A 23,740-nucleotide genomic window follows, 5' to 3' on the forward strand; every position below is an offset into this window, starting at 1 on the left:
TAAAAGTAGGTCTTAGACAGGGATGTGTAATGTCACCATGGTTGTTTAATATATTTATAGATGGGGTTGTAAAAGAAGTAAATGCTAGGGTGTTCGGGAGAGGGGTGGGATTAAATTATGGGGAATCAAATTCAAAATGGGAACTGACACAGTTACTTTTTGCTGATGATACTGTGCTTATGGGAGAGTCTAAAGAAAAATTGCAAAGGTTAGTGGATGAGTTTGAGAATGTGTGTAAAGGTAGAAAGTTGAAAGTGAACATAGAAAAGAGTAAGGTGATGAGGGTATCAAATGATTTAGATAAAGAAAAATTGGATATCAAATTGGGGAGGAGGAGTATGGAAGAAGTGAATGTTTTCAGATACTTGGGAGTTGACGTGTCGGCGGATGGATTTATGAAGGATGAGATTAATCATAGAATTGATGAGGGAAAAAAGGTGAGTGGTGCGTTGAGGTATATGTGGAGTCAAAAAACGTTATCTATGGAGGCAAAGAAGGGAATGTATGAAAGTATAGTAGTACCAACACTCTTATATGGATGTGAAGCTTGGGTGGTAAATGCAGCAGCGAGGAGACGGTTGGAGGCAGTGGAGATGTCCTGTCTAAGGGCAATGTGTGATGTAAATATTATGCAGAAAATTCGGAGTGTGGAAATTAGGAGAAGGTGTGGAGTTAATAAAAGCATTAGTCAGAGGGCAGAAGAGGGGTTGTTGAGGTGGTTTGGTCATTTAGAGAGAATGGATCAAAGTAGAATGACATGGAAAGCATATAAATCTATAGGGGAAGGAAGGAGGGGTAGGGGTCGTCCTCGAAAGGGTTGGAAAGAGGGGGTAAAGGAGGTTTTGTGGGCAAGGGGCTTGGACTTCCAGCAAGCGTGCATGAGCGTGTTAGATAGGAGTGAATGGAGACGAATGATACTTGGGACCTGACGATCTGTTGGAGTGTGAGCAGGGTAATATTTAGTGAAGGGATTCAGGGAAACCGGTTATTTTCATATAGTCGGACTTGAGTCCTGGAAATGGGAAGTACAATGCCTGCACTTTAAAGGAGGGGTTTGGGATATTGGCAGTTTGGAGGGATATGTTGTGTATCTTTATACGTATATGCTTCTAAACTGTTGTATTCTGAGCACCTCTGCAAAAGCAGTGATAATGTGTGAGTGTGGTGAATGTGTTGAATGATGATGAAAGTATTTTCTTTTTGGGGATTTTCTTTCTTTTTTGGGTCACCCTGCCTCGGTGGGAGACGGCCGACTTGTTGGAAAAAAAAAAAACATGCATGTGTAGCGTGACCTTAGTGTAAATAAAAGTAGCAAGATATACCTGGTATCCAGCATGTTTGAGACTGAAAAAAGACACCAGTAATCCTACCATCATATAAAACAATTGAAGGTTTCCATTTCTCACTCACTTGGCAGGATAGTAGTACCTCCATGGGTGGTTGCTGTCTACCATCCTACCACCTAGGTGATGGATAAGTATTAATGTCAAATTTTTATCTCAGATTTGCCCATCTCAAAACTGCTGGCAGAGTAACATCAGAAAGCCATTTTAATTTTGCTAGAAAATGTTAAAGTAAAAACAGATATTTATCTTTTTTCTTACTAGTGAAACTATTTAAAAATCATTTCACAATTCCTTCTCAGATATATGGACAGAACATGCGACCAGAAATTTGGACATCTCAGTGGAGAACTATCCAGAGAGAAGAGGAGGAACTTTCTGACACAGTTCATGGGCACAGTTAGTTTAATAGTTTTATTGCTATATTAATGATAATTCATCCATTTTTAAATTTTTTTTTTTATTATCACACTGGCCGATTCCCACCAAGGCAGGGTGGCCCGAAAAAGAAAAACTTTCACCATCATTCACTCCATCACTGTCTTGCCAGAAGGGTGCTTTACACTACAGTTTTTAAACTGCAACATTAATACCCCTCCTTCAGAGTGCAGGCACTGTACTTCCCATCTCCAGGACTCAAGTCCGGCCTGCCGGTTTCCCTGAACCCCTTCATAAATGTTACTTTGCTCACACTCCAACAGCATGTCAAGTATTAAAAACCATTTGTCTCCATTCACTCCTATCAAACACGCTCACGCATGCCTGCTGGAAGTCCAAGCCCCTCGCACACAAAACCTCCTTTACCCCCCTCCCTCCAACCTTTCCTAGGTCGACCCCTACCCCGCCTTCCTTCCACTACAGACTGATACAATTATAAATGGTCAGATTTCATCATTTAAGCAGTTTGGCTTATTTCCAGTATTGTTTGATATAGACATAACATTTACATTTAGTGTTCATGAAGATATTAACATACCCAGGTTGCAGTTAGTGCCAATCAGCAGCATAAAATAACTGAAGCAAATTTTGTAATTTTTCAGCCCCTGTAATAAATATTTTTGCATAAATACATTATGAATATTTTATAATAAATGTTAATTGGCTAAGAAGGAAATTGAATACACCTTACCAGCATCTCAAGCTTTTCAGTGTAACCAAATTTAGGTTTATAAAGTTTTGGGTGTTATTGACTAATGATGTATTGGGTATTGAAGTGGTCAGTGATCCATTGAAACTATATCAGAGAATCTGGCTCTTATGCAGGCTCTTATAATGGGGAGTTGTCTATTAATCCCTTCACTGTTGGAAGCCCTGAAATTAAAAGTGCTGTTGTCAGAAATTTAAAAAAAAATCTTCTGAAATGGTAGAAAATCTTTTTCTGAAGGTAATGACACCAAATGTGCAAAATTTGATGAAATATTTAGGGAATTATGTTGGCAGGCACAAAGTTGTTGGTCTGGGAAAAATTTACCGTTGGGCGATTTTCCCAGTTTGAGTACGTACTCTTTTAACTCAATTCTATTGCTTAAGTCAACTAAATTCTTAAATATTTCATTAACCCTTTCAGGGTTTCTGACATACTAGTACGGCTTACGCACCAGGGTTTTTGACGTACTATTATTTTATTATTTTTATTAGCACACTGGCCGATTCCCACAAAGGCAGGGTGGCCCGAAAGAAAAACTTTCATCATCATTCACTCCATCACTGTCTTGCCAGAAGGGTGCTTTACACTCCAGTTTTTAAACTGCCCTCAAATCTAGTGAGAGAAAGCTGGTAGGCCTACATATGAAAGAATGGGTCTATATGGTCAATGTGCGCAGTATAAAAAAAATCCTGCAGCACACAGTGCGTAATAAAAAAAAAATTGACAGTGTTTTTGGTTTAAAACAGCGAGTTTGCACTGTATTTTCGTATGGTATGTATTTATGATGGTATTATAGTTTTCCTGGTCTCATTTTATAGAATGGAAGACATTACAGAAATTGAGATGATTTTTATTGGTTTTTCAATTAAAAGTACCTTGAAATTGAGCTCAAAGTAGCAAAAATCTTAAATTTTTGCCAAAGTTTAAAAGTAAACAAATCATGCTACGCATCCAATACACGTCAACTGGTGAGTCTAATATTCTTTCATAAGTGCGCTGATGTTATTTATACCATTTCTACACTAATGCATTAGTCTGCATAACAGCAAATCTTCTATTTTTTGTGAGAATAAAATTCAAAGTGGAAAGCAAAAGAATGTAAGAGGGGCATGGGGATGTGACTAATGAACAGAGGAAATGTTATTTTAGTGCCAGGAATGTCTTTCTTGCTTATTCTGGACCCTATTGGAAATTGGCATCTTTTGAAATTTGTGTGAAATTGGCAAAATTGCTAAATTCTGACCACTTTATTGGATAGTTGAAATTGGTAAATGGGTGGTTTCTTGTACTCATTCGATAGGAAAAATGGATTTCTAGCAAAATAGTTATGATTTTTGTCGACTAGTACACTGGAATTAGCCGAAAATAGGGCTCAAAGTGGGCAAAATCGCCGATGCGTAAACATCGTCGAGATCACTAACTTCACGAGAGCATAATTCCGTAAGTTTTCCATCAAACTTCATACTTTTGATGTCATTATGATCGGGAAAAGATTCTCTATCTTTTCATAAGATTTTTTTTTTTTTTTTTGTCGACTCTGAGAACAAGTCTGGGAGAGGGCCTGTCGACCCTGAAAGGGTTAATGTCTTACATTCTATCAGTTGACCACAAGAAACCATCCATTTAACTATCATAAATAATTACTCTATAGAGTGCACAGAATTTGGCAATTGGGCCAATGTTACACAAATTTAAGAAAACTTCCATTTTAAAAAACATTCAAAATAAACACTAGATATTCCAGCCACTAAAGCAACATTTCCCCTGTTCATTAATCACATCCCCAAACCTCTTATATATAACACTTTTACCCTATTTCTCACATAATAAATTATAAAAAATTATTGGTCATGCTTGAGGGCATCCCAGTAATTGAGGCAGTTCTAGTAAAAACAATAAAACAGACCTTGGGTTAGGGGATGCCTTACCCATCCTCAGGAAAACTGTCTAATCACATATTTCTGCTACTCTGATCCTGATTTCAAGCCCCATGGCCTGGTGGCAAAAGCTCTCGCTTTACACGGTGAGGGTCCAGGTTCACTTCCCGACGAATGGGTGGAAACATTGGATGTGTTTCCTTACACCGGTTGTCTCTGTTCACCCATCAGTAAAATGGGTACCTGGGTGTTAGTCGACTGGTGTGGGTCGCATCCTGGGACAAAACTGGCCTAATTTGCCCGAAATACTCTGCATAACCAGCTGCTTTCTATATAGTAGTATGTCACTGATGTCAGCTATGGTCTGTATACCTTGTACATGTACTTCTAGGAAATAAAGATATATATATGCATCCCATTCTGAAACCAACCAAACTTCTCTCTATTCCAGTAGTGTATCTTTCTTTATGTTAATTGATACTAAGAAACAGCCAATAAAAACCATACAAAAACATCCTAGAAAACACCTGAAAATTGCTGTATTAAACCAGATACAAGGTCAGAGATTTTCTTTTATCATACACTGCATGGGGCAGGAATTCTTTTATGCTGTATATACTCTCAGATCAGTTTTCTCAATTTTATCATATTATTATCACACTGGCCGATTCCCACCAAAGCAGGGCGGCCCGAAAAAGAAAAACTTTCACCATCATTCACTCCATCACTGTCTTGCCAGAAGGGTGCTTTACACTACAGTTTTTAAACTGCAACATTAACACCCCTCCTTCAGAGTGCAGGCACTGTACTTCCCATCTCCAGGACTCAAGTCCGGCCTGCCGGTTTCCCTGAACCCCTTCATAAATGTTACTTTGCTCACACTCCAACAGCACGTCAAGTATTAAAAACCATTTGTCTCCATTCACTCCTATCAAAGACGCTCACGCATGCCTGCTGGAAGTCCAAGCCCCTCACACACAAAACCTCCTTTACCCCCTCCCTCCAACCTTTCCTAGGCCGACCCCTACCCCGCCTTCCTTCCACTACAGACTGATACACTCTTGAAGTCACTCTGTTTCGCTCCATTCTCTCTACATGTCCGAACCACCTCAACAACCCTTCCTCAGCCCTGTGGGCAACAGTTTTGGTAATCCCGCACCTCCTCCTAACTTCCAAACTTCGAATTCTCTGCATTATATTCACACCACACATTGCCCTCAGACATGACATCTCCACTGCCTCCAGCCTTCTCCTCACTGCAAGGAGAAGGCTGGAGGCAGTGGAAATGTCATGTCTGAGGGCAATGTGTGGTGTGAATATAATGCAGAGAATTCGAAGTTTGGAAGTTAGGAGGAGGTGCGGGATTACCAAAACTGTTGCCCAGAGGGCTGAGGAAGGGTTGTTGAGGTGGTTCGGACATGTAGAGAGAATGGAGCGAAACAGAGTGACTTCAAGAGTGTATCAGTTTTCTCAATTCTGGGTCAAAATTTACCTTTCACTGCATATTTGAAGGAGCTGTGTTTAAAGCATAGATATATGCGAGTGATGCTAGCATCAGTAACATAGATGTATGAAAGACACAGCAGTAGGGTTAATGACAATCTTCTTATCTGAAGTAAGAGGGAAAAATGTTCACTAAGAAAAATTTTATATAGGGAATATGGTAAATACTGTCATAAGTACTGTAAATTGTAAGTACAATTTACCAAATGAAAAATAAATCTGTCCATACATCTGATTGTGAACAGAGCAACTAACTACAGGACTTGAAATTTGCATCATTACTTCAGCAAGTTGGAGGAATACTGTAATCATCTGAGTAGCACATTTTTATTGAGTCTTATTTTGTCTTACCTTAATAGTTTTGCATTATTAAGTTGAGGTTTCAGCCTCCTGCAGTTCTGTGGCAGGTTGTGCATCACTGCAATTACTACCTTAGGGCCCCCAGTCTGAATTGTTCCTACTATATAGTCCCTTTCACCTATTCCATCCATTCTTTCCATTTTCTCAAATCCCCACCAGTTTTTAATGAGCAGTGCAACCCCTCCTTCGCCTCTGCTCTCTCTATCTTTCTTTTGGATCTGATATCCGGGTGGAAAGACTGCGTCTGTTATCATCATGGCAAGTTTCATTTCTGTGAGTGCTATGATTCTTTCATGCCACTCCTCACATTTATCTTGTCTGCATTTGTATACCAAACCTTTAACTTCTAAAACTGTGGTCTGGGGGGTACATTGGGGTCGGGGAAGCCGGAGACCTGGCAAGAAACTATGGGGTGGTTGCTGTGAAGGTGGAGTTTGTGATGAGGGGGTAGGGACAGTGGGTATGGTGTGTGAGTTTTGGGCTAGATTGTTTGGTTGCATTGAGGTTGTTGGGGTTGAGGGTCTTCTGTGGGTAGTTCTGAGGGAGGTTGTATTTGCTCTTCCTCCTGAATCTGTGTTCTCCTGTCTATCTTCGTCTTTGCCTCTTTCCTCCTTGCATGTTTGTACCTTCTCTTTCAGCTTCTGCATTTCTTCTTGTGTTCTGTCACAGTTAAAGTACACCCTCTGGTATGCCGATATATCCCTTAGTCATGTTTTCTCCTGCAGGATCTTGTTTAGAATTGATTCTGCCTTGAAAATTGCTTTGACTGGCCAGTTTCTTCCTCTTGCAAACCTCCCTATTCTCAGAAAATTTGTCAGCTGGGCCATGTTGTCTTCTATTGCTTTCATGATAGTTTCAATCACTTTTTTCCCCCCCATCTTCTTGCTCCGTAAGTTTACCCTTTAACTTCCTGGGGCCCACTGGATTTCCCACTACATTTCCCTTCGTATTCCCTGATTTGATTTAGTTGCCTCCATCGCAGCTTTCCTTTCTTCAGTCTCTTCTCTTTCTGATGTCCTTGTGCCTAATGGTCTGTCATTTTCCCTTCTTGGCTCTTCCTGGGCACTGCTGTGGGGTGTTAGGGCCTCTGAGTACATATATGTATGTAAAGTTTAGCTCTTTCATTTTCTTCAGTCCCCTTGCTTGTTCCTAGTGTGCTACTCGTCTTTTCCTGGGCTCCAAGGTGGTCTGATAGGGCCTCTGCATACAATTTAACTCCTTTGTTCCATACTATGACTGATGTAGCAGTTCCTGATCCCATGCCCGTACTGCTCTTTAGTTCTTTAGACTGTTTCAGATTTTTCAGTTACTCTTCTAAGCTCTGTATCTTCTGTGGCTTGTAACTTCCATTTTCTGTTCTCTGAAGCTATCCTCTCCTCCATTTTCCTGCTAAGCTACTTCTAGTTTCCTTCCCCACTCTTGTTCCCTTTTCATGAGCTCTGCTCCAATCCCCTTGTTTTCTGTCCTGTTCTCTGGCAACCCATTTTTTTTTTTTTTTAGTTACCACAGAATGAAAAACTTGTGTATTTTTGTGTGGTTGTTTGTGATGTGTGTTTGTGTGTCTGAGTATTTGAGTGTGTTGGGGGGGCAGAGGGATGGAGAGGGGTATGGGAGTGAGACTGAGAGTGAGGCAAAGGGAGAGAGAGGTGGGGGGAGTGTGTGTGTGTGGGTCTGTGTGTACTCGCCTAGTTGTACTCACCTATTTGTACTCACCTAGTTGTTGTTGCAGGGGTCGAGTCACAGTTCCTGGCCCTGCCTCTTCACTGGCCGCTACTCAGTCACACTTCCCGATCCATGAGCTTTATCATACCTCGTCGTCTTATGTGTGGGTCTGTGTGTGTGTGGGGGGGGTCTGTGTTTGTGGGGGGGGAATTGTGTGTATGTGGATCTTTGAGTGGGTTTATTGAGTGTGTGAAAAGTAGTGGGTGGGAGTATGTGTTGGGGTGTGCGAAGTCTGTACTTGCAGTTAGCATGCTACACACGGTCTGCTGTGCTGCTCTGACCTAACCCAGCAACCCCCTACCAGCTTATTCCTTCTATGCTTATCCTTCTTCCTAGAGGTTCTAGTCTAATAAACACCTGTCCACCTGCCCACCAATTAGTATTCGCTATTGAGTACTTATTCACAAAACAGCTGGCGGTACCTGGAAACCCACACCAAACTCCCCAAAACCATGCATAGGTGTAAATTGTCCAACTTGTTGTGATATCCTGGTGTACCTCCACCTCCGTTTCTTCTCTATATATAATATGTTCTTATTTACTGTGCTTCTTTCACAGGTCACACACTGATTTCACTAATATCTTTCTTGGGTGACACATGTGGCAACATCGCCTGCACCACACTAGGCCTGCTGTCTGACTTATGCTGCCAGTATCACTTTCAAGTTCACTAATAAAATTGTGGCTCTCCCCATACTTGTGTGGCTCAGGGCACCTTGTAAATCACCTCAGGGGTTGTTCAATGCACACAGTTCCTGGCCCTGCCAGGAATTGTGTGCATGTGTGTGTGTATACTCACCTTGCCTAATTGTGGTTGCAGAGATTGAGTTATAGCTCCTGGTCCTGTCTCTTCACTGGTCACTACTAGGTCCTCTCTCCTTCCTCCATGAGCTTTATCCATAATATGTATGGAACCTGCCTACATTACGTCATTTTCCAGGCTATTCATCTTCCTGACAACTCTCTGGCTGAAGAAATACTTCCTAACATCCCTCTGACTCATCTGAGTCTTTAACTTCCAAATGTGGCCCCTTGTTGCTGTGTCCCTTTTCTGGAACATCCTGTCTTTGTCCACCTTGTCAATTGCTCGCTGTATATGTTATCATATCCCCCTATCCCTTCTGTCCTCCAGTGTCATCAGGTTGATTCCCCTTAACCTTTCTTCATAGGACATTTCCCTTAGCTATGGGACTAGTCTTGTTGAAAACCTTTGCACTTTCTCTAATTTCTTGATGTGCTGGATCAGGTGTGTTTTCCAAACTGGTTCTGCATACTCCAATATGGGCCTGACGTACACATAGTCTTGGATGATTCCTTACTGAGGTATCGGAACACTATTCTTATGTTTGTTGGGATGCCCAATATGCTGCAGCAGTTATCTGGTTGATGTGTGGATCAGGAGATGTGCTCAGTATTATGCTCACCCCAGGCTCCTTTTCCTTGAGTGAGGTTTGCAATCTTTGGCACCTTAGCCTGTATTCTGTTTGCAGTCTTCTTTGCCCTTCCCTGATCTTCCCTGATCCTGGTTAAATTCTAGGAGCCAATTGCTGGACTAGGCTTGCAGCCTGTCTATGTCCCTTTGTAGCCCTGTCTTTTCCTCATCCAATTTAATTCTCCTCGTTAACTTCACATCATCTGCAAACAGGGACACTTCTGAGTCTTTCCCTTCTGCCATATCATTCACATATTCCAGAAACAGCACCGGTCCTAAGACTGACCCCTGTGAAACCCCGCTCGTCACAGGCACCCAACTGACACCTCGTCACATACCATTACTCGGTGTTGCCTCCCTGTCAGGTATTCTCTAATCCATTACAGTGCCTTTCTTGTTATGTGTACCTGATCCTCTAGCTTTTGCACTAATCTCTTGTACAGAACTGTGTGGAAAGCCTTCTTGCAGTCCGACTTCCATTACCTTGTCATGAAACTCCAGTAGGTTTGTGACACAATTTCCTTTCTCCGAAACTGTGTTGACTGTCATGTATAAGCTTGCCCTTTTCTAAGTGCTCCACCACTCTCCTGATAATCTTCTCCATGACTTTGTATACTATACTTGTCAGTGACACTGGTCTGTAGTTTAATGTCTCATATCTATTACCTCTTAAAAATTGGGACTACATTTGCTGTCTTCCACACCTCAGGTAGTTTCCTAGTTTCAGTGGATGTGTTGAAGATTGTTGTTAGTGGTGCACACAGCATCTCTGCACCCTCTCTTAAGGACCCACAGATAATGTTGTCCAGTCCCACGCCTTTGAGGTACCTAGTTCACTTAGCAGTCTTCACCACCTTCTCGTGTGTGTGTGTGTACTCACCTAGTTGAGGTTGCGGGGGTAGGGGTCCGAGCTCCTGGCCCCGCCTCTTCACTGATCGCTACTAGGTCACTCTCCCTGAACCATGAGCTTTATCATACCTCTGCTTAAAGCTATGTATGGATCCTGCCTCCACTACATCGCTTCCCAAACTATTCCACTTACCGACTACTCTGTGGCTGAAGAAATACTTCCTAACATCCCTGTGATTCATCTGTGTCTTCAACTTCCAACTGTGTCCCCTTGTTACTGCGTCCAATCTCTGGAACATCCTGTCTTTGTCCACCTTGTCAATTCCTCTCAGTATTTTGTATGTCATCATGTCCTCCAGTGTCGTCAGGTTGATTTCCCTTAACCTCTCCTCGTAGGACATACCTCTTAGCTCTGGGACTAGTCGTGTTGCAAACCTTTGCACTTTCTCTAGTTTCTTTACGTGCTTGGCTAGGTGTGGGTTCCAAACTGGTGCCGCATACTCCAATATGGGCCTAACGTACACGGTTTACAGGGTGCTGAACGATTCCTTATTAAGATGTCGGAATGCTGTTCTGAGGTTTGCTAGGCGCCCATATGCTGCAGCAGTTATTTGGATGATGTGCGCTTCAGGAGATGTGCCTGGTATACTCACCCCAAGATCTTTTTCCTTGAGTGAGGTGTGTGTGTGTGTGTGTGTGTGCACCTGCACCTGCACCTGCACCTGCACCTGCACCTGCACCTGCACCTGCACCTGCACCTTCACCTGCACCTTCACCTGCACACACGTACAGCTGTGTCGCAATGTATCACTGCAGGAGAAAAACGTACAAAAAATCGAGTACATTAAAAAACGGAAGGTGTGTAGATACAAGACAACATTTAATTAAGATTATTAAATGAAATTTAATATTACAGTAGAAAAAATTACAACAAAATATACAGAAAGAAGGTGGAATGTCAAAATGAAAAGAATTTGTATACAAAGAGACCAAGAGTAAGAGAATGGTTCAGGTGCTGGAGTCAGTGGAGAATAGTAACAATATTTATTATTATTATTATTAAGATTATCATTATTATTATTATTATTATTATTATTATTATTATTATTGTGGTCCCTTCAAGGAAGGTGCCTTGGTAACGGCGAACAGCTCTTAATCCAAAGAACTGCAACTACCCTTCCTTTTCATGGATTTAAATCTGATCGTTGCTCATTGCCCTGGTGCTGTAGATCCCTGCAGGTTTGAAGTGTAAATGCATGTGGGTGTTGACGAAGTATCACTGCAAAGTGCACCTGAAATACCACTGAAGCGCACGTGAAGTACCACTGTGAAGTGCACATGAAATGCTACTGTGAAGTACTCTGGTACGCTTGTCTGGATGTGCCGCTGTACAGTGCAACAAGGTTGAAAGATTATTTCCCCTCAAGGGAGGTTCTTAGATGCTGGTGAGTGGTTCTTGATCTAAGGAATTGGACCAGTCATCCAGTTCTTCGATTCAAGCCTGAATTCTTTAAATCACATCCCCCCCCCCCTCCAGGCGCCACATGATCCCTTCTAACCGCTCATGTAGTAATAATTATAATGGGGAATAACCTGTATTCTGTTTCAAGAGTTTTCCGACTCTCGCAGCCGACCTCCCCGCTGATTTTCAATCAACCAGGCTGGTGCTGTTGGCTCTGTTAGGCCCTTATGGGTTTAGCGCTTAGTTTTGATTGCAAATAATTGTTACTGTTGGAGGCCCGCCTGCCCACACATCCATCACAGCCTGGTTGATCTGTCACACCGCAGAGGTAGTGATCCAGTTTCCTATCGAAAACTACGCTTGTTCCAGGAATATTTCTGATGTTTGCAGGTAGCAGATGAAATAGTCGTGGACTACGGATGTTGCACACCGTATTCTCTTATTGTACCTGTGACTCCGCTGCTTTTCTGAGGCGCTATTTTCCCACTTCCTCTCATGTGTCTTTCTCCAGTATTGCATATTACACCTTTAGTACACCCAACCCTGCAGAACTATATGACCCTTATGGATATAGCCCTCGGGTATGATTATAATAATTTATCCAGTATTTTGTGTAGATTCGATACCTGGCCTTCCAGTATCTTCCATGTGTATATTCTCTCTAGAGCACATTTCCAGACGTTTAAATTCTGTATGTGTTCCCACTCGTTTAAATACTGGGGGAGGAGAGAAAAAAGCCTGAGAAGAGGGCTAGAGAGAGGAAAGGGGTAGGGAAGGAGAGGCCCCCTGGGGTGAAGAGGGAGGAGAGGTTGGAGGAGTGAGGCTTGGAGGTGAGAGAGTAGGTCATAGTGTTGTGCCTCACCTCAAATGAATGACGTCACTGCCAACGCTCGCTTCCACGCTAGTATTTTCGTCTTGTCACGTTTTGTCTGTTTCTCCTTGTATATTTATGTATTTATATATTTATGTCTACTTGCATTTAATAAGCCAAACGTGTGTAGTTATCCTTTATGTATGTATGAGTGTGTGTATGTATGTATGTATGCATGTATGTATGTATGTATGTATGTGTGTATATATATATATATTATATATATATATATATATATATATATATATATATATATATATATATATATATATATATATATATATATATATGCCGAATATGTAAAACTGGTCAGTTAGCAAGAACTCATTCAAAATTAAGTCCTTTCTAAAATTAGATATATTTTTTTCATTAATGATGATGTAAAAGTTTATAATTTTGCACCAAAAGGAACTTAGAAAACTTACCTAACCTTATTTTTATTTTTATTTATTTATTTATTTTATTTATTTTATTTATTTATTTTATTTATTTATTGTAACAAGCGCAATTTATTTTAGCCTAACCCAACTAAATATATTTTTTGTTTACAATAATTTAATACTAAACAAACACAGTGAAATATATTTTTTTTGTTAGGTTCAGAATGATTTTGGCGAAATTATTGCATACACAAATTTTCACTTGTCCTATATGGCAAGATGAGCGTTGCTATTTAAGCCAAGATCTCAAGTTCTGCCTATTCGGAATGACATATAAGGGGGATTACCAGCACACATAAGGGGGATTACCAACAGACCCCTGGCAGTCTTCAAGCTGGCACTGGACAAGCACCTAAAGTCAGTTCCGGATCAGCCGGGCTGTGGCTCGTATGTTGGTTTGCGTGCAGCCAGCAGCAACAGCCTGGTTGATCAGGCTCTGATCCACCAGGAGGCCTGGTCTCAGACCGGGCCGCGGGGGCGTTGACCCCCGGAACTCTCTCCAGGTAAACTCCAGGTGTATATATATATATATATATATATATATATATATATATATATATATATATATATATATATATATATATATATATATATATATGGCATCGGTACAACAATGGTATTAGTACCATGGCAGGAGTACCGATAATGGCAGGGGTATTGATACTATGGCATGGGGGCCAGTACCAGGGCATGAGTGTCGATACCACGGAACAGGAATTGCTAATAGGGCACAGGTGTTGGTACCATGTCACAGGCATCGGTACCAGGTCACAGGTATAAGGGTACCAGGTCACAGGTATAGGGCTAGGGGTACCAAGTCACAGGTATCAAAACCAGGTCATATATATAGGGGTACCAGTCACGTATATTGGTAACCAAATCGTAGGTATCGGTACCGAATCACAGGTATAGGGGTACCAGATCACAGGTATCGGTACCGGGTCACGGGTATCGGTACCGGGTCACGGGTATCGGTACCGGGTCACGGGTATCGGTACCAAGACTCGGAGTATCCCAAAAGACAAAATTAAGTGGAAAAACATGGCGTCTCTGCCGGGTCACGTTGTTGCAGCCGTGGTCGCCAACGCCTGCTGCCACCTCAACCACTCTCACTGCTTTTTATTCCCTATGCTTCGAGAGAACACCGCTATAAATATTATCAACGATGCCTTTAAAATAAAGCATTTGTATTATGTATGGTTAGCGATTGAGAATGGGTTCGTTATTGGAGTAATCTGTAATAAATATGTAGGTGTTACGAGAGCTGGCAAGGAGGGAGTCACGTTGACAGCGGCGTGTAAGGCAGAAAGCGCCAGTGCCTCGTAAACACTCAACGGGGTGGTGTGTTTGCAATTTGGCTGCTCTTGTCGCGTGTTTTCTTGAGTTTTAACGCTGGATATATACACCGAGAGGTTCTCTCTCTCTTAGCGTATATATACCGGTTTACTTTAATCTCTAGGGATTAAAGTATTCTTGTCCGGTGGTGAAAAGGTTACGTGCAATTGAAAGACTTTAAACCCCGTTAACCAACCTGAAGGTTTTATCATGTGCAGCTGTCTTATTTTTCTGTAGTTCCGGAGCATAATAGTATCAGCTATGACTGGGGAGGCGATTAAGCCCAAGCATCTGGTGCACTGGTTTAGGAAAGGTCTTCGTCTACATGATAACCCAGCACTAAGAGCCGGCCTCAAAAATGCTTCATCGTTCAGGTGTATATTTATATTAGATCCATGGTTTGCTGGCTCCTCCAACGTCGGCATCAATAAATGGAGGTGAGTTTACACACTGACACATTCCACAGGTTTTGCGGAGATTTGAACTAAGGTCTGTGGAATGGATGTCATTTCACAGATCCGGATTCAAATTTCCGTAAAACCTGCCAGAAGACTCCTGTTTAGATCCATCAGTATATGTAACTGGTGATAGCTTATTACTACACTGCAAACTGAATTGTTTGCAATTCTAATGACGCTAAAGCTAATCTAAGACACTGAGCTTGACTCTATCGTCATTACTGATTCTATGTCATCACTGAAGGCTCTTGACTCATATAATGACTCCAACAACATGCTCAATGGAGAAGCCAGGCGTAGATACTCAAAAATCCGGGACAAAGGAATTAATGTACAATTGCTATGGATCCTATCACACATTGGATTACTCCTTCATGATAAAGTTGATATGTTAGCCAAGAAGAGTACCCAGAAGGAAAATGTAAAATATAACTTTGGTATATCTGTGTCTAGCATTGGGAATAATATTAGGAGAGAAGTAAATGATGAAAATGATTGTTATAGGAATACAGTTAGAAGTCTGAGTAGATCTATAACCCACTATGATAACATGAACGTAGATAAGTATATTTATGGAGCAACTTGCAATGTTAACAGACTGATGTAGTGGCCAGGCTTAGGCTTGGTTACAAGTACTTCTGGCAGTTTGGGAGACACACACATGATGATCAAACTAAATGCAAATTATGTGATCAGGCATATGGTCACTGTCTTGAACACTGTGTGCTTAATTGTCCACTTATTGTGGAATACAGAGACAGACAGTATAATAACTTACGTGACATGTCAAGATATCTTATTAATGAAAATAAGATACCAGATATACTAATCAAAATTCCTAAATTTGCTTGTAACAGATAGTGAACTGTAGATATATAGATAATAAAAAACCATATGTACACCTGTTAACCCTTTAGGGGCCTAGTTCCTAGGCCTTTTGTGTATCCATATGCTTTTGCGCTACCGTCCACAGAATGTATATGGGGTGCACAATAAACTAGCCACTTCGGTGGCAAAATCTAAATCTAAATCGTAAAACCTGTAGATTATTACACTCGTTTATTATTTTTCATAGTTGCATTACTGGACTATCCCAACTTAAATCTATATGATGTGTTTCCTTTCTCTGTAATTCTTTCCTCTCCCCCATCTATTCTTCAACTATCCCCACTTCCCCCTCACCCCACTAGGGGTGAGGGGGAAGTGTCTAAACATGTCCTGAACATGTGTGTGCCCTTGAGACTATTGTAAGAAAAAAATATTTGCAAAGCCTAAACACTTTCTTATGAGAGATGTGAACAACCTTTCTTATGAGAGATGTGAATAACCTTATCAGATGTTTCTGACGATGAGCGATTTCCATATTACATAAGTACAACCTCCTCAGCCTTATTGATCCACGAAAGGTATCCCAGTATCCCATAAGCATAGCTCCCTATAGCTCGGTGATCAGAGAAAGGTATCTCATAAGCACAACTCCTACCTCAAAGATCCGAGGATACTCGTGTATCAAACACCCCCTCCCCTCCATCTCAGTGACTCGAGAAAGGTATCCATAAGCATATCTCCCTCTACCTAAATGATCAAGATATGTATCCTCGTACCTCAGTACCTCGATCCGAGAAAGGTATCCTCATATCCCACAAGCAAAGCTCCCTCTCAATGACCTAAGAAGATATCCCCGTATTAAATAAGAACAGCCCCCTGTACCTCAGTGACCCTAGAAAGGTATCCCCGTATCCATAGGCATAGCTCCCGCTACCTTAATTCAAGGTATCCACGTATCACATAACAGCTTTCTCTACCTGAATTAACCGAGGAAGGTATCCCCGTATCCAGAGACAGCTTCCTCTAACTCGTGCACTCTTAAATAGTGCAAGGTTGTCACAAAATTGCAAAGCCGATTGTTATACAGATATGTAGGAATGTGCACATGAATGCTCATGTATGTAATTTATGCTTGTACATACGTATGCATGTGCGTTTTGTTTTGTATACTTGTGCAGGTACCAGTGGCACAGCCAGGATTTCAGTCTGAGGGTCGGGGGTTTCAAAACCATGATGCTGAAAAATCAGTGAAATCGTTTTTTAAAAACACGTTTTTTTCAGTATGTATACCTGGAGGGGGTTTCGGGGGTCAGCGCCCTCGCGGCCCAGTCCGTGACCAGGCCTTGTGGTGGATCAGGACTTGATCAACCAGGCTGTTACCGCTGGCAACACGTAAACCGAGGTACGAACCACAACCCGGCTGGTCAGGTACTAACTTTAGGTGCCTGTCCAGTGCCTTCTTGAAGACATCCAGGGGTCTATTGGTAATCCCCCTTATGTATGCTGGGAGGCAGTTGAAGTCTTGGGTCCCTTGACACTTAGTGTGTTGTCTCAGTGTACTCGTGGCACCCCTGCTTTTGTTGGGGGAATGTTTTATCTCCTGCCGAGTCTTTTGCTTTCACAGGGAGTGATTTTCGAGTGCAAGTTTGGTACTAATCCCTCTAGGATTTTCCAAGTGTATATTATCATGTATTTTTATCGCCGGTTTCCCAGGGAGTACAAATCAGAGGACTTAACTATTCCCAGTAATTTAGGCGCTTAATTAATCGTACTTATACGTGCCGTGAAAGTTCTCTGTACATTCTCCAGATTCCCAGCCTCCTATCTTGCACCCACTGAGCCCACTGAAGTCACCACGATTATCAAGTCACTTAAAAATAAATCAAGGAATCTGTCACAAGTACATCATTATTGTACAAGCGAGCGGCCCATGTAATTTCGCATGCTATTTCATTACTTTTTAACAAATCATTAGAAACTAGCACTTTCCCGGCACTTTTCAAGTCAGCAAGGGTTACACCAATACACAAAGTTGGTGACCCCACAGATGTAAACAAGTATAGGTCAATATCAAACTTACCGTTGCTATCCAAAATCCTCGAGAAACTCGTGCACAAGAAATTATATTCGTTTATAACAGCACAAAGTATACTCAACCCCTGCCAATTTGGCTTCAGAAAAAAAATAAAAGGACAAACGATGCAATTGTAAAAATGCTAGATCTGCTTTACACAGGACTTTTTATTGACCTAGGGAAGCTTTTGACACAGTAGACCACGGCATCCTACTCCATAAACTTGACCATTATGGTATAAGAGGCCATGCACTTGCATATTTCAAATCCTACCTTACTAATAGGTATCAGTAAGTCACCATTAACGACACAACTTCATCAACACGACCACTTGATACTGGAGTGCCACAGGGAAGTAAGTGTTCTTGGTCCCCTGCTCTTCCTCTTATACATCAGTGATTTTCCCAACGTATCACACGTGAAACCAATTCTCTTTGCTGACGACTAATGTCATCTCCCACCCAAATCTTGCCACACTCAGCACCATTATTAACGAGGAGCTACTAAAAATATCTACTTGGATGACAGCCAATAAACTTACTCTCAACACTGACAAAACCTTCTGTCATGTTTGGTAACAGCAAGTGTTGCACGACTGAACATTAAGATCGACAACTCTCTTATTGCCAGACATAATGAGGGCAAATTCCTGGGCCTACACCTTGACAGCAACCTGAAATTCAGCACCCATATCCAACATATAACAAAAAAAGTATCCAAAGCGGTTGGGATCCTCTCCAAGATATGCTACTACTAAGTGCCAAAATCATCCCTTCTCACACTATACTATTCACTCATCTATCCCTACCTCACCTGTGCTATTTGTGCTTGGGGATCAACAGCAACAACACACCTAAAGCCAATAATAACCCAACAGAAAGCCGCAGTAAGAATTATCATGCAATCCAATATTAGGCAACAATCCCCTTCCCCAACTCTTCAGAGATCTAAACTTACTCACTGTACAAAACATCCACAATTACTACTGTGCAACCTACTTTTACGAAACCATAAATTCCAATATTAACCCTGAACTAAAATGCTTTCTTGATAGTTGTGACAGGACCCACAGGCACAACACCAGGCACAAAAATCTCTGACATTCCCGATGTCCGGCTAAACCTATACAAAAATTCAATGTACATTAAAAGGCCTAAAATCTGGAACTCCCTGCCTGAAAACTCGAGAACTTCAGACACAACCATCATTTTCAAAACTACCGTTAAAAAAACATCTTATCTCCCTGACACACCCCACCGTCAGCTAGCTACATGAACACCACCTATTCTCATATTTGTATCATGCACACAAAAAACAAACTAGACCTACTCTCGATATCTGTTATTCCCCCAATATACACTTACACTCACCCAAATGACTGTAAACATTAAATTTCGAATAAAGCTACTGCCTAACAAATCTTAAACTAGTCGTAAGTTTGCCTGAGATACTCCAATATAGGGGCTTTAATAGAAACTGTGTATCATGTCAAGACAAAATCATTCTCATTGCTAAATTTACAAACTGTAAGGCAGTAACCTAGCTTTAATATCAACATGCTCCATAACCTGTATCAGTATAGAGTTATAATTATTATTAGTCTGCCCGAAATGCCTAGTCATGCTAGGCATGATAGTGGCCCTCTTTGTAATTAGTATTTTATAATATGTAAATTACACATTGTAACCAATATTTCATAATATGTAAACCCCACATTGTAATCTTTACAGAGAAATAAACATTTGTATCTGCCTTCGCCTGCCTTGAAAAGGGCCGTTAATGTACAACATTCCAGCCGCCTAGAGAGAACAAACCATTAGAAGAGAATCAGTCACTATGGGCTTGGTTTCTCTAGTTGTGAAGGTTCTCATTATATATCCTATCATTTTCCTAGTAGATGTGGTAGATACACTGTTGTGATCTTTGATTGCAGCGCTGTATGACCCTAGTAGGTTTTGCGCTTTCTTTTGATTAGAATAATAATAATGTGATCTTTGAAAGTGAGATTCTCTTAAACTATCCTGCTTCCGTGCGTATTAGTCAATATAACAGTGAAAATTGGCCATCAATTAAAAAAATATATAATGCACGAGGAAGGGGCGTGTTTAGCACCAGGAACCTTCATATAATATAGAGTAGCAGTTTTTTCTTCTGTAATTTTATTGAAATAAAAATGGGAAAAGAGGGAAAAACCGTCACCAGGCTAACACCATTAGATATATACAGTATTATATCCATATTCTCCAACTCCCTCCCTTCCCCGTCCCTGTCTCTGGGATGATATCTTTAAAAATTCAATTTCACCCGTGTATGAGATTGCCTGACTTGAAAGATGCCAATTTCCAAGTGATAGTAACCTCAGCTATTCTGAAACGAAACCTTGGAAGCTCCCTTAGCTAGTGAACCCCTGCTGGAATACTGAACAATATCCTCATTGCCCTACTGGCAAATTTCAATACCTTGCACAAGCCCGGGACTGCGTGATGGAATGTGACAGGGAAACAGATTTGTTCCCACCGTGACTCATAGTGAATATTGTAGCAGATGTATCCAGCCATTTAATAAAAATTGGAAGATACTGATCTATGTAAGTGTTGTTCTATATACTGCTGATCTGTATAGTTTTGATCTTTGTAGGTGTTGATCTATATAGCTCTAGAATCTGTGTAGGTGTTGGTATATATGTCGTGCCGAAAAGGTAAAAATCGATTTTGGCTTAAATAGCAACGCTCTTCATGCCGAATAAGGCAAGCGAAAATTTGTGTATGCAGTAATTTCGTGAAAATCATTCTGAAACTAACGAAAAAAATATATTTCATTGTGTTTGTGTATTATTAAATTATTGTAAACTTATCTAAAATATGTTTAGTTGGATTAGGCTAAATTAAATTTCGCTTGTCATAATAAGGTTAGGTAAGTTTTCTAAGGTTCTTTTGGTGCAAAATTATTAATTTTTCTATTAACATAAATGAAAAAAAAATATATATCTTTAAACGTATAAGAGAAAATTTTAGAAAGGACTTAATTTTAAATGAGTACTTGCTAATTGACCAATTTTACCTATTCGGCACGACACACACACACACACACACACACACACACACACACACACATATATATATATATATATATATATATATATATATATATATATATATATATATATATATATATATATATATATATACACACAAATCTGCACTTCCATGGGGAAGTGGAAAAGAATTCTTCCTCCGTAAGCCATGCGTGTTTTAAGTGGCGACTTAAATGCCGGGAGCAAGGGGCTCGTAACCTCTTCTTTATAAATTACTAAATTAAAAAAAATCGTTATAGGTTACACAGTGCTTAATCCACAACGCCAGTACTGATCTATGCAGGTACTGATTTAAGTGCTGGAATAAAACTGACGCTTGTGGTGTCCTTCCGAAAGATTTTAATTAAAATACCCCAGAAAGGAGGTACCCTGATGCTGGTGAGATGTCTTTGGTCCAAAGGCATCTCACCAGCATCAGGCTACCAGGCCATCATTGATGTCCTCCCATTCCCCTTCGTAGCTAGTGCTCTCCATTGAGAATAATGCCTTGATACCAGGGAGGGGCTCTTGATCTAGGGAATTGTGTCTATCCTCCACTTCCTTGAATCAAACCTGATTATTTCTCATTTCATACGTGCTGCGTGACTCCTAGAGTTCAGCGCTTCCTCTAGCATAATAATTTTGGCACACTTCCAACATCATTCCATACGTCTGCCACTATATTCTGAAGAAATATTTGTAATATAGAGTGTGACAAAGAGACGGGGGCCCAATGTCAGTCAGTATATTTCTATTTAGTAGTATGCCACTGATGTCAGTTAGGTCTGTATACCTTGTACATGTAGAAATAAAGATTATTATTATTATTATTATTATTATTATTGTTGTTGTTGTTGTTATCATTATTAAAAAAATTTCCCTGACGCTGTATGATTCCTACGGGTTTATGGCTTTCCTTTGAATAATGGTAATAATAAATTAGATGTATTTCGGTAGTTGTGCAATCTGAGAAGAGTATCTCAGTATTCCCCGTATTGCTTAGACCCCTTATACCTGGAGTTTACCTTGAGAGAGTTCCGGGGGTCAACGCCCCCGCGGCCCGGTCCGTGACCAGGCCTCCTGGTGGATCAGAGCCTGATCAACCAGGCTGTTACTGCTGGCTGCACGCAATCCAACGTACGAGCCACAGCCCGACTGGTCAGGTACCGACTTTAATGAGCCGACACTAATGAACGCGAAAAGAGTGTAGAGTGTGGTATAAGTCTTCCATTGCAGACACTGCAAGGCTCCAGGCGGACATCAACCAAATCTTTCAGTGGGCTGCAGAAAACAATATGAAGTTCAACGATGAGAAATTTAAATTACTCAGACATGGTAAACACGAGGAAATTAAATCTTCATCAGAGTACAAAACAAATTCTGGCCACAAAATAGAGCGAAACACCAACGTCAAAGACCTGGGAGTGATCATGTCGGAGGATCTCACCTTCAAGGACCACCATAACATTGTATCAATCGCATCTGCTAGAAAAATGACAGGATGGATAATGAGAACCTTCAAAACTAGGGAGGCCAAGCCCATGATGACACTCTTCAGGTCACTTGTTCTATCTAGGTTGGAATATTGCTGCACACTAACAGCACCTTTGAAGGCAGGTGAAATTGCCGACCTAGAAAATGTACAGAGAACCTTCAAGGCGCGCATAACGGAGATAAAACACCTCAATTACTGGGAGCGCTTGAGGTTCCTAAACCTGTATTCCCTGGAACGCAGGCGGGAGAGATACATGATTATATACACCTGGAAAATCCTAGAGGGACTAGTACCGAACTTGCACACGAAAATCACTCACTACGAAAGCAAAAGACTTGGCAGACGATGCAACATCCCCCCAATGAAAAGCAGGGGTATCACTAGCACGTTAAGAGACCATACAATAAGTGTCAGGGGCCCGATACTGTTCAACTGCCTCCCAGCATACATAAGGGGGATTACCAACAGACCCCTGGCAGTCTTCAAGCTGGCACTGGACAAGCACCTAAAGTCGGTTCCTGACCAGCCGGGCTGTGGCTCGTACGTTGGTTTGCGTGCAGCCAGCAGTAACAGCCTGGTTGATCAGGCTCTGATCCACCAGGAGGCCTGGTCACAGACCGGGCCACGGGGGCGTTGACCCCCGGAACTCTCTCCAGGTAAACTCCAGGTAAGTTTACAATGTAGGTAAGTATTAGCATTGAAGATTTAGAGCAAATCAGGTTTGGAATTCACAGGCTATTACATGGACACTAATTTTTGTCAAATTAAGATTGAAGCCAGTCAGAAATTAGCAAGTTATCAGCACTGAAAGATGAAGGCAGTTAGACGAGACTTCAAATCTACACCAACGGACCTGAATTTCACTCTCCGCCGTCTGTCGTTATATTAGGAGGAATCTGCTTTGAACGCTTGAAGCTATGTTGCTGGGGGTTTAGGAAGTTATATGATCCATTCAAAGATGCTGGGAATGGGTTCAATAACTTTGGTCCCAAGGCACCTGCACATGCCACTTGTTCCAGGACTCCGGCCCTAGTGACCGTGTACAGGTGTTGAAATTTTGAAGCTGATTGAAGCCTTCTAGTGTTATAAGTAAAATAAAAGCGATAAGTTGGAAGAAGATAATATCAAGAAACCTATTAAGGGCCCTTTTTTAATAATAATTATAATAATAATAATAATAATATACAAATTGTTCAAAATTGTGGTTTAATTTTGCACAATATGACTCGCAAGGGATCTTCCTCTTATTGTATTTCACATTCTTTCGTTAAATGTAAACGCATTTGGAATTACCATGTTTTTGAGGATATATACACCACGAGGTTTATTTCTCTCAGCTTATATATGCTGCGAGGCTACTTGAATCTATTTTAGGGAGTAAAGTATTCTTGTCTGATGTTGAAAAAGTTAGATGCATCCTTAATAGCCTTAGTTTAATATGTTTATTATGCACCCCATACCCATCCTGTGG

At 41.1% G+C, this 23,740-nt stretch overlaps 2 protein-coding genes across 8 annotated transcripts in view; both read left to right on the plus strand.

Moving 5' to 3' along the window:
• The window catches only part of LOC128704191 (non-structural maintenance of chromosomes element 3 homolog), a 58,942-nt gene extending 56,485 nt beyond the window's left edge, over positions 1-2,457 (plus strand). For all 6 annotated transcript variants that reach the window (XM_070091907.1, XM_070091906.1, XM_070091903.1 and 3 more), the window contains exon 8: positions 1,646-2,457. In XM_070091907.1, the coding sequence (XP_069948008.1) occupies positions 1,646-1,747 (102 nt within the window). In that variant the 3' untranslated portion in view covers positions 1,748-2,457. The remainder of the gene's footprint in view (positions 1-1,645) is intronic.
• An 11,869-nt stretch (positions 2,458-14,326) lies between these two features.
• Positions 14,327-23,740, plus strand: part of LOC128702995 (cryptochrome-1) — a 99,048-nt gene continuing 89,634 nt past the window's right edge. For both annotated transcript variants that reach the window (XR_008409188.2, XM_053797517.2), the window contains exon 1: positions 14,327-14,778. Coding sequence is in view for 1 of the 2 variants with exons in the window: in XM_053797517.2 (XP_053653492.2) it covers positions 14,603-14,778 (176 nt within the window). In the remaining variant the exon portion in view is untranslated. The remainder of the gene's footprint in view (positions 14,779-23,740) is intronic.

This window comes from Cherax quadricarinatus, chromosome 37, assembly GCF_038502225.1.
Source record: "Cherax quadricarinatus isolate ZL_2023a chromosome 37, ASM3850222v1, whole genome shotgun sequence".
Taxonomy (NCBI): domain Eukaryota; kingdom Metazoa; phylum Arthropoda; class Malacostraca; order Decapoda; family Parastacidae; genus Cherax; species Cherax quadricarinatus.